At 41.5% G+C, this 11,274-nt stretch overlaps 1 protein-coding gene across 1 annotated transcript; it reads right to left on the bottom strand.

The window, feature by feature from the left end:
• Positions 1 to 622: 622 nt before the first annotated feature.
• Positions 623 to 10,744, bottom strand: crtam (cytotoxic and regulatory T cell molecule). The gene is made up of 10 exons (XM_018755213.2): positions 10,364 to 10,744; positions 6,535 to 6,681; positions 5,843 to 5,995; positions 5,208 to 5,327; positions 4,257 to 4,412; positions 2,969 to 3,082; positions 2,363 to 2,437; positions 1,457 to 1,603; positions 1,159 to 1,263; positions 623 to 1,040 (listed from the first exon to the last, which is right to left on the bottom strand). The coding sequence occupies exons 1-10, from the start codon at positions 10,509 to 10,511 to the stop codon at positions 883 to 885; spliced, it is 1,323 nt and encodes a 440-aa protein (XP_018610729.2). The 5' UTR covers positions 10,512 to 10,744; the 3' UTR covers positions 623 to 882.
• Positions 10,745 to 11,274: the final 530 nt, after the last annotated feature.

Below are 11,274 nucleotides of genomic sequence, written 5' to 3'. Positions count from 1 at the left end.
GAATTTAATGACAAGCGAAAACGTAACCAACCAAACCAATCAACGTTAAGGTTTCCAGTGACCACCAAGTAAACGTAACCAATTGAAACTCAGAGTTTCCTGCAGCGCATTACAAGGCCCTTTACGACACAGTGTTCCGAGACCTGAAGGAGGGGTTGTCGCATAAACGGCGCTACAAATTATAATTCAGTATAATTTGTTTAAATCAATATGTAGCGTGGAAGTGCTGGTAGACTAATTTTCATTACAGATGTTTGAGTCTACATGTATTAACGACAAGTTGCCGGTATAGGTAGCTAACCTGCTAATAATACTCTGCAATTTGGCGGAGACAATTCTAGCACCAACCACGTGCTCTGTTCAAAATGGAAGCGTTCAGTACTTTTTTGCGAGATAAGTAAAACCTTTCTCAATAAATTTTTTTTTTAAATCGGTATTTTTCGCAATTAAAAAATTAAAGTAGAATTACAGTTCAAAAATAAAACGCACTTTCGTCAAAAACATCAAAATTCAAGTTCTAACTTTTATTAAAACATTTACAGTACAATCTGTTTTATTCACACGTGAAATATAATATTACAGATTTAATTAACATTCGAATGCACAACATTCAGGAGCCCGTGGAAGGACACTGCAGTTCCTCCATGTCAGCGACATGGATGCAGTGCAGAAACCACGTGGGGCTCAGGTGGGAAATGCAGACCCTCGAAATGGCAGGGCTTCGCACTTTTTCACCAGCCTCCCCTCTTAGTTACTGAAGAGTTCAGTTAGCGATCCATCCATGTGCGGATCAGGTAATAGTGGTCCTTCTCTGAGCCCCACAGGACTGGAAAGGCCCAGGATGCCTGAGTGCAGTTTGACACCCACAGTCTTGGGAGATTTCTACAGATCTGTCTCCTTCACTTGAGGACAGGTTCTTGGGTCGTGTGTCTCCACGGTGACATGAATCTGGGCTGCGCTGTGTCCGTTTTGGACAACTGTCGCCTCTTTATCCACCGAGTCTTCACGCCGGTATTTTGTGAAGATGGTGTTTTGGAAACCTGGGAGCAGACGGTTTAAGAAGAGTTAGTTTTTTTTGTGCACTGCTTCCCTATTTTCATTCTCACATATGTTTATTTCCAGTAAGGACTGTTTAAAATGTACGTTTTAGACTCTTACCTGGTTTAATAACACTGCCGTGGCCTCTCCTTTCTTGAGCCTGCTTGTCTTCGTGGCTTGATTTTGATTTATTGCTTTCCAGGGACTGATCTGTATCTTCATTTTCTGAAAAAAATAATTGGGATAACTCTTTAGCATATATGATAATGGTAGTATGATTATCATCATGACAACATTTTAGGAGTCAGTGGATTATTTCTTAAGTTTCTCAGCCTTGGCAAAGATCCGAAACTGCATTTACACCAATAAAAATGCAAGTAACCAAACACAAGAGTTGTGTTCTCGTGCATTGTCTCACCTTTTTTCCACAGGACATGTGCTCTTCTCAGCTTAATGGCAAAGAAAGTGACAACAACCAGAAGAGCCAAAATAAGGCAGGTCACAAGGAAGATGAGCAGCGGGGAACCAGGCTCTGCCTTCCTCTTCTCCATTTCAGTGAGACTCCCTAAGATAATAATAATGATGATAAGCCTTTTTTGTACAATTTTTTTACTAAATTCACAGCACTTAAGGAAGCCAAGGTGACATCTCAGCTGTGGACACAATACATACAGCACATTTTAAAAATGAATATTAAATTGGGTTAGAGCTGATGTACTGAATTTCACTTTAATGTACTGCAAGCAGGGGGGCACGATGGCGCAGTGGGTTGGACCGGGTCCTGCTCTCTGGTGGGTCTGGGGTTCAAGTCCTGCTTGGGGTGCCTTGCAGCGGACTGGCGTCCCGTCCTGGGTGTGTCCCCTCCCCCTCCGGCCTTACGCCCTGTGTTACCGGGTAGGCTCCGGTTCCCCGCGACCCCATATGGGGTAAGCGGTTCTGAAAATGTGTGTGTGTGTGTGTACTGCAAGCAGGGGGGCACGATGGCGCAGTGGGTTGGACCGGGTCCTGCTCTCTGGTGGGTCTGGGGTTCAAGTCCTGCTTGGGGTGCCTTGCAGCGGACTGGCGTCCCGTCCTGGGTGTGTCCCCTCCCTCTCCGGCCTTACGCCCTGAGTTGCCGGGTTAGGCTCCGGTTCCCCGCGACCCCATATGGGGTAAGCGGTTCAGAAAATGTGTGTGTGTGTGTACTGCGAGCAGAACGAGTTAAACTGGTTGGTGGAGATATAATGTGTGCTGTGAAGGGAAGTTTCCATCCAAGAATAAACTGAAATGTACTGAAATGAGTAATGAACGAAAAAACAGTTTCCGGCGTTGGCATGTTCTCTACCTTCTGTGCTGGAGTTGGTACTCATGCTGGAGTTTATTAATGTGGATTCAGTTGTCCCCAGGGCAGGAGTTTCACCTGCAGACATTTGGGAAATACAAATTAAACTCATAATTCATTATGTGTTTCATTCCATAATTCCTAAAGAACAAGGACTGTACAAATGGACACGTCAGTAATTGCTGTGACGCACATTCACCACTAGGGGGCAACTCAGTACCGACATTGACAGCCTCCCTCTGCACCACGTGAGCTGCTCAAGCGCCTCTACCACGTGACTGCCTGACATATGTAACATATGGATATGCACATATTTTGTACACATTTATTCCAGTCTACTGTTAAGAATGAATTTATTGAGTGTAAATAATGAATCTTAATTGAATCTTACAATATTAATTGACTATAGAGAGAATCACCAGGGTGGCAAGTTAATACTTTGTTAATTCAGTTTGCTTTAATAGCCACTTGCAGTTTCAGGAAACTGAACTGTGGTTTGATATGCTCTCAGACGAGCTGTGGTCTCCTTTTTACACCTGAGCAATGTATGTCGTTCTCACAGAATGGTCATATGACAGCATGTACAAACAAAGATTGACTTGAACTCACTGTCAGTAATGAACTCCAAACCAGTAGTGGATTGTGTACGCGGGGCTGTTGGTGTGGAAGCACTGGTAGTAGACAAATGTCCAGGTGTTGATGCTGTCCGCGGTTCTTCAATGGCTAATTCAAATGTAAAAAATAAGGTATGATGGGTATATTTTTTATTTCATGTGAAACCAGAACATACACAGAATGTGTGTGACAAACAAACTTTCACTCACTCACTCATTAACTGCTTGTCCCATGAGGGTCGTGGCAGGGAAAGTGCACAATCACACACAAAAACACACGTTGTCTGAAACCACTGGTCCCATGACGGGATGCCAGTCCGTCGCAAGGCACCCCAAGCGGGACTCGAACCCCAGGCCCACCAGAGAGCAGGACCTGGTCAAACCCACTGCGCCACTGCGCTCCCCTCACATGTACACACTATGGCCAATTTGGGATCACCAATTCAGCCGAAACACCAATAATATATAGTGGATTTCTGGAAAAACAAGATGTTCTATTCAGGTTAAGATCAGCAAAATGGAAACAGTAAATAATTTGACATTTTAAAGCATGTGTCGACTGCAAGTACTGGTGTATCTTGTGAACGTTTTCTTGCTCGGTCACATGGGGTGCATGAAAACATTGTGCAATTTAACTTGAAAGACAATTTAAGAAGTCGGTTCCACCCGTCACAAGACATGACGTTACAGCGGGTGGAATTGTGAAGGGAAAGCACCAAGGATACTGGCGAGAGGTGCTTTCCAAGTGAGCTGAAGCTACAAGGACATGGCCCTTTCACTTCCCGTTCTTTGAAATGACCATTGCACAAAGAAATATCCTCTCTCTGTTTACACAGAGTTCAGAAAGCTACTTCTCGCCATATGAGGGAATAAACCTTGAGAAATCCCACGCTAGTTTTTTTAAACTTTCTTGAAATTTATACGGATTGTGTACTGGACAGACAGGCTTCTTCCACCGTAAGGCCGTGTGCCTGACAGTTGAGCTCAGCTTTGTGCTGCCAGTGACATGAGAAACTGTAAAAACGACTGCAGGCACAACTCCGCTCTATCCGACAATGTGTACGCAGCTAAACAAAACAATGGTGTAAACAACGTAAATCCAATTTCCCTAAAAGCCAAGTTCACACAGCTATCCATAACCTACGTGAAATACATTCCGGAAAATTCCGTCTTTGGCGCTAAAGTAAAAATTAACTCCTATTTGCAGTATAATCAGACACCTGTCGAATTACAAATTCGACATGGAAATATGCGTACATGGAAATTGCTCTGTTAATACTTACAATTATTGACAATGGTGATGAAATTCATCAGATGTGAGCTGTACAAGCCTTGATGGCGGGCGATGCATGTCACGGTCACTCTCCTCTTATAAGCTCGAACGAGCAAAATATCCAGCGAAGTGCATTTGTTCGAATCACATCGATAGTGGGGATCAGCTAAATAGCAAGAAAAAAGTGCAGAGGAGGCATCAGTATCAATATACACAAAAAAAAATAAAAATCTGTGTGGTGGTGCACGACTAGGTATTTGGTTCAAATAACCAGCCTTTGGCTTGAAATGGCTTGATAAACACTACATTTTCATCAATGTACTGATGTGTTACAGAAAGAAAGCAGGAGCTTGAATTCTTCCAGCTTGAGAAATTTGACTCGGACCTCAGTCTACTGCACATTAGCTGTACTGTTTCAAAAGGCAAATAATTACCGTACTGTGCGATAATTATTTTAATATGATAAAAGATATCATTGTGATCCCTTCCTTGCTTATCATGTCTTTTCCCTGGTGTTTTAGTGCTTTACAGATCTTACACTGTTGGTGTGTGAATGCATCACTTTTCACATTATGAAATGGTTATTTGACCCCGTGTGGTTGTTTTTTCACCCGAGCTATATACGCATATGTAGAAACATACAAATAAATATATTTATAATACACAGGCTCTTTAGGTGGGCTACGTTGCTGCCTCTGCAAATAAGATCAACGGTTACGAAGGCCGCCACAACCATACTGACACTTATAATAAACTTTCTAATCACGGCCTTTGGGCAGGATGTGCAAATATTCATTTCCTCTTTTTTGTGTGAACCATGGAAAGGTGTTGGGAGATTTGCTACGGCATCTATTGTTCTCTTGTCTCAGTTCTGTATTTTTGTTTATTCTCCCGATATTTAGTATTTTACAGTAAAATGTGTCGTGTTGCGGTGAGCCAGGAGAGTTGGTCCAACACTAACCTTGGACCTCCAGTCCATTTTCAAACAGCCAAAATATTGTTGGAGGAGGAAAATTTGCCTGCGATGAACATTTAATGGCAAACTTGTCCTCGTGTTCAGTTGCCTCAAGCTTTGGATGCCCTTGAAGAAAAGAAACATAGTTCTTATTATACATAGATAGTTATTTAGATATTTATGTAGATGTATACAGATAGAAAGTTATATAGATATATGGATATTATATATTATACCTACAGTTATTATTATACATTATCACTAGTCACATATTACTATTGCATTACCACTTCATATTGCTTCTAAAAGTAGCAGAAGTGCTACAACACCTGCTGCCTGCCTACAACTGAAATGACATCCTCTGTTGTAAAATTATTCTATTCTATTTATTTCTGAGGGGGGCACGGTGGCGCAGTGGGTTGGACCGGGTCCTGCTCTCCGGTGGGTCTGGGGTTCGATTCCCGCTTGGGGTGCCTTGCGGCGGACTGGCGTCCCGTCCTGGGTGTGTCCCCTCCCCCTCCGGCCTTACGCCCTGTGTTGCCGGGTAGGCTCCGGTTCCCCGTGACCCCGTATGGGACAAGCGGTTCTGAAAGTGTGTGTGTGTGTGTGTGTATTTATTTCTGAGGAACCACAGTCCTTACCTACGACTGTAACACGGAACAGCTTGGTTGTCACCGGATGGGTGTATTCTAAACATTTGTACACCCCCCCATCTCTGAATATGACATTAGAGAGACTTAGTTGGACTTCTGAACTTGAAACGTTGATCACCTTGTACCGTTTGTCTTTAAGAACTGCAGATAAAACAGAAAAAGGATTATTTGGCCATGTAATCGAACATCTCCGCAGAGCACAATTTAAAGATGCAGCAACAAATGTGATCTAACGCTCTGCTTAAGAGCTCCAGAACGTCCACAAAATGCCGTACTCGTTCGTTCGCTGGTTTATTCTTTAGCAGTGATTCAAATTTGTCCAAAAATTATACAAAGGAATGCTAAATAAGAACACGGGTTTTCCGTACTTGCAAACAATGTTCGTAACTGCTGCAAGACGTTCGCTGAATAAATGCTGTTTTGTTTTTGAACAAATATCAAAACAGAAAATGTGCACGTAGCCATGTTACCAGACATTTCGAACAAAATGGCAAACGAGACTTCTTTAAAAAATGTGTGTAAAACTACAACTACTTGTAATCAAATACTCAATTGTCCACCTAAGCAGCTCTCTCACGCAAAGTTGGTCAGGCCACGAGTAAGTAACCAGGTCACATAAGTTCACTTGTTACGTTAATACAGAAAAAAACAAAACAAATACATTAAAAACTGATCTTTACCTTTATAGTTGTTGAAAAATACCACAAAGTCATGTGGATTCCTCCACTCAACGTGGTCATTGCTAGTGTTACTGACTGAGCAGCTCAAGGTGAGTGTTTGACCCTCCATCACTGTGAGAGTCTCCACAGCTGAAGATTCTGCAATGCCTGAAAAGGAAGAGAGTATGAACTTTCAGTCTTGAGCTAAAAGTAAGTCAGATAAAAAAATGAAGACTGTATTACACCTGTTCTATGTAGGTGGAAAATGGGCGGTGAACCTGCTAGGGAAACATCCCTGGAAAAGGAGCTCTTTACTGGACTGCATATCATATTCATTTATATTCAGATTGCAGAATATTACAAAAAATTGATATTTTGCCCTTTTTGCATCGTACTAATTGGGGAAGGCCAAAACTGATGTGTTTTGTGATGAATGTTCTAGATGTTTCACAACAACAAATCCTCTATCATAGGGTGAAACCCAGCTCCCCGGGGGGGGGGGCTCTGCCTATCCAGGACTTTGCTCAGAAGTCCTTCCTGTTCTTGTAAGTCACCTACAGAGTCTGATCACTCATTGACAGACTTGCGACACTCCTCCACCTCTGCCCACTTGGGGGTCCCACACACAAAAGGTCCAAGGGCAAAAGCACATAGGTTTTCAGTTCTGGCTTCGATGTGGTGGAATGACTTCCCCCCTCACTCGGAACTGCTGAATGTCTTTCAACATTTAAGAAGGGTCTCAGAACACATTTTGTTCAGTCTAACTTCTCCCCTGATCTCCTAAGTGTTCGATAAACTCATTTTATGTGATCTGTTTTATAACAGTAATAACAATAATAAAAAAACCCTGTATGCAGCTACTGGTGTAATGTATACTGGTCTATACTGTGGTATGAGACAAATTGACTGTTCTCAAGAATCACATGTCTGCATCAAAATCTCTTCTTCTGTTGTTGCGGTGCACTGTTGTTTTGTTTTCTGAGATGTACGCTGATTCTGAGAAAAACATCTGCTGAAGAAGATGTACATTTACATATACATTTATTCAGCAGATGGTTTTCACCAAAGCAAAAAAACACAATGAGTGCATTACATGTAACCAGTAACTCAGTCATTGAAATTATAAAAAGCAGAGCCTTAATCTCAATGTCAGATGAAGGTCGTCTAGCGTTGAACGTTCCCTAGTAACGCTGAACTGCGTCTCTAACTGCACGGCGTCCGCGCACCTTGCAGAGAAAAAGATGCAGTGATCTTGTGACATTTTTTAATACTATAATCATCAATGACCCAAATTGTCATTTAGGGTATAGCATGTCTTGCATCATATGTTTCCTAAATAGACAGATATACAGAGTGCCGCCACCCTGCACTGGGCAAGCGGTTATTAATAATGCACGCACGAGTAAAATTAATACATGTAGAAAGTAAGTGCATAATCCATCCATCTTCATTAAGTGCTTGTCCTGGTCAGGGTCATGGCAGTCCGGAGCCTATCCCAGAAGTACTGAAAGGGATTCCAGTCCATCATAAACTCTTTTGATAATACTGATAATACATAAATCCTTTTGATAAGAATAAAAAAAGTATGTGATGAATTACGGACATTTTGTTGTGCATTCCGAAGTGCAACACATTTCAATGCTGTATTGTGGACAGAATGTGCTGCTGTCCTGACACGTTAGAAATAATTACACCCAGTACAGTGCTGGGATTAAGTAGATCATGGAAATGAGTAAAAAATGAAAACCAGCAATGCCCATGACCTGCAGACCTGACCTTGATACTCAGACTGTGAGGCATGAGGTAGTAATGAAAGTGAAGGGAAATCATAAACATCAGCATGTGCATGGTGATGGAAGAGCAGAGGCTTTTGCCACTACCCACGGTGTGATGATTCATTGACAAGGCTTCGCATGCCCACCAGCCCACGTGTGATTCACCGGCCTGAGGGCTGGTTCTCAGCCTGTCCAGTCAGGGAACATGGGGGCTGCAGTGGAAAGCGCTTGTAGCGTGGGGGAGGCTGCAGGAAACCGCAGGGTCGGGGGGTCTGTTAATACACATCACGTTCTGAGAGATCTGCAACAATGTGGAGGGGGGAGTTTCTCTGTCTGCGGTGGGGCAGACTTTGCCTTTTTACTCTTTATGGCAGTGACATTGCAACAGGAAGTCAAGGGCTGAAGAAAGAAGTTCGTCAAATGAGAAACTTAAAAGCAAAAGTGGGCGATGTACAGACGCACAACCATATTTGATTTTCTTACTGTAAAAGCATTTTTTCTGTTCACATTCATCTCTCATATCCTCTCTTTGGTTATTTCTTTGTTTTTCTCTACTTTATTGAGTTCTCCGAACAACTCCACATATGGGGGTTCTAACACTTCTTGATGCTGGGCAGGGGGTATTTTTCCATGTTAAAGGTCATTTCTTTTCTCGTATCCTGTGTGGGACATTAGAGACCACAGTGCCAGTAATGTGCTAAGTATTCCGTACACTGAATGTTTCCATTCTGTTGGGCTTGTTTTTGCATTAATTAGTCAACATGTTCATTTTTAACACGTTAAACTGAAACGCAAAACAAGATTTAGGTATAACGTTGTTTTTTTCCCCTTTCATCAAGATTTAATTACACTTTTGACTCGTCTATTTTTAACACATTTCACAGCGGAAGATGAAATGATGGTGATTTGACCCCCCATGTGATGACTCCCCAATCACAGCGCACTTGTATTTCTAGGTCAAGGGTTCATAACCTGCGGGCCACAGACTGATTTCACAGAGGTCTGTGAACTTGGATGAAAATCAATGTACGTCTTTATTTTCACCAACCTCTAACTGAAGCTATAGACAAAATTAATATGTTCATAACTATATTTCAATATAGCTGATCCTTTGAACATATTTTATTCTACGCATTTAAATATATTATTCGGAAAGGGGTCCGTAGGCTTCACCAGACTGCCAAAGAGGTCCATGGGATAAAAAGGTTTAGAATCCCCACTCTACATTCATAAGTAAGATGTGTCTGATTAGTTTCTGAATGCATGGAGAGGACTTTATACTGTAATATTTTTAGCTAAAGCAAGTGTCTGCAAGCAAAGGCGTTATAGAGGTTGGTGATGACTAACTGCTAATCTGAAGCAGAGTGAGGGTATTTTCATGTTCTAAACAATTTTAAGAGACCAAAGGAACAAAAATCATCAGTAGAATACAGTGATACCCATTTCTGAAACTTTTTCATCATAATGATATTGTCCTCAGAGGTTTTATCAATAACAACAGAATGTCATTGATTTGGTGATTCAAAATTGTTATTTTGTTTTCCATTCTGTAACAAGTGATATTTATATAATTGGATTTCTAAACCACAAGCCCCGGTCTTGACCTCAGTGCATGAATCATTATCCCACTACACATTTCTGCTGCTGCGTAATGAATCAATAATAAGCACAATTTAATAAATATAGATATCTTTTTGTTTTCACTGATAAAATTCTGCAAAACAATATTTGTGCTAGAATACCTCTAATAACAGTTTACCATTTTACACAATGAGTTTTTTTTTGTTTGCTGTGAAACATTAAGAGACAACTTCATCACTCTTATGCAAATGAAACATTTTACCAAATACCCAGATACATGTCATCAGTATCTTACTCTGCAATGTAAATGGTTGTCTTGTCATATGGATACCAAGTATTAAAGTGTTTTCTTGGAACCCTCACAAGAAAAAACATGCAGGCAAGTACGTGATCAATTTACATTACCAGCAAAGGTATAGTGCTAAAATCGATCAAAATGCTGTTTCAACTCCAAGTTGGCTCAGGGTCTACAGTAGACAAGATGCACAACTCACCAGCGTAAAGGCAGACTAGAAAGTAAAGCTGCAGTTTTAGTGCCATCTCCGCAGTCGCTGTCGGTCGCCCTCTGACTGTCAAAGGAAGTTCCTCTTTCTGTGCTGCTTCACACATTATATGCCTCCATGACATCACGTCACCATGCATGGGTTTTCCACGCTAAAGACCTGGCGTTAAAATTAACAGTAGCAGGGAAGTTAAAGCTTATATCTATTAATGGACTAGATTGTATACAATGATACTTTCATAAACTAATGTGAAGGGCTCCACTTTCAAAATGAGGTTTCTTCTTGCCCATTTCAGGTACTGCCCTTGTATTCTGGCTATTTCCAATCACATGTGAAAGAAAAATCTAATGAATCCTGTTTTAATACTCAATATTTTACAGAACATAGAACTGAATATTGTTTTTTTTTTCATTTTGGCACCTTAGAACCTCATTGATTTAGAGTCTGTTCATGACTGAGCTTAAACTTTTTTACAGCTGTCTGATCCTACATTAAACAAAGCATGAAACATTGTTAGATGTGTTGTGGCTGGTTGTGGGGCAGATACAGCCACACAGGTAGGATTTAAGACAGCAGGTGTTCCAACAAAACAGATTTTATTTCAAACCAAAAAAAGAAGCCAACAGGGGGACTTGGCACCCTTCAGAGAGCCCAGAATCACAAACAAAACACACTCACTCCCAAGCAGTCCTCCTCTGAAGCCTTCAGACCAGCTGCTTTAAAGTTCTCCATGGTTTCCTTCCATTGGCAAAAGCTGGCCTTCATTATTCTGTTAGGGCAGGATGAGTCATTGGGTGCTTCCATCAGGCAGATGCTCCTGGAAGATAATGTGGACAAGATAACTTAAATGTCTGGTGTCCTATCCAGGGTGTACCAAGCTATCTCCTTCCATCGCCTTGTGC

The sequence above is a fragment of the Scleropages formosus genome, chromosome 4, assembly GCF_900964775.1.
Source record: "Scleropages formosus chromosome 4, fSclFor1.1, whole genome shotgun sequence".
In the NCBI taxonomy this organism is placed as follows: Eukaryota; Metazoa; Chordata; class Actinopteri; order Osteoglossiformes; family Osteoglossidae; genus Scleropages; species Scleropages formosus.
Note: the sequence above shows the minus strand (reverse complement) of the source record. Positions and strands in the feature narration are given on the sequence as shown.

Coding starts and splice junctions, on each gene's coding strand:
- crtam (XM_018755213.2), bottom strand. CDS start 10,511: ATGCATGGTGACGTGATGTCATGGAGGCATATAATGTGTGAAGCAGCA. Junction 3,083..4,256: donor CATCACCATTGTCAATAATT/GTAAGTATTAAC, acceptor CATTTGAATTAG/CCATTGAAGAACCGCGGACA. Junction 1,264..1,456: donor ACATGTCCTGTGGAAAAAAG/GTGAGACAATGC, acceptor TATTTTTTTCAG/AAAATGAAGATACAGATCAG.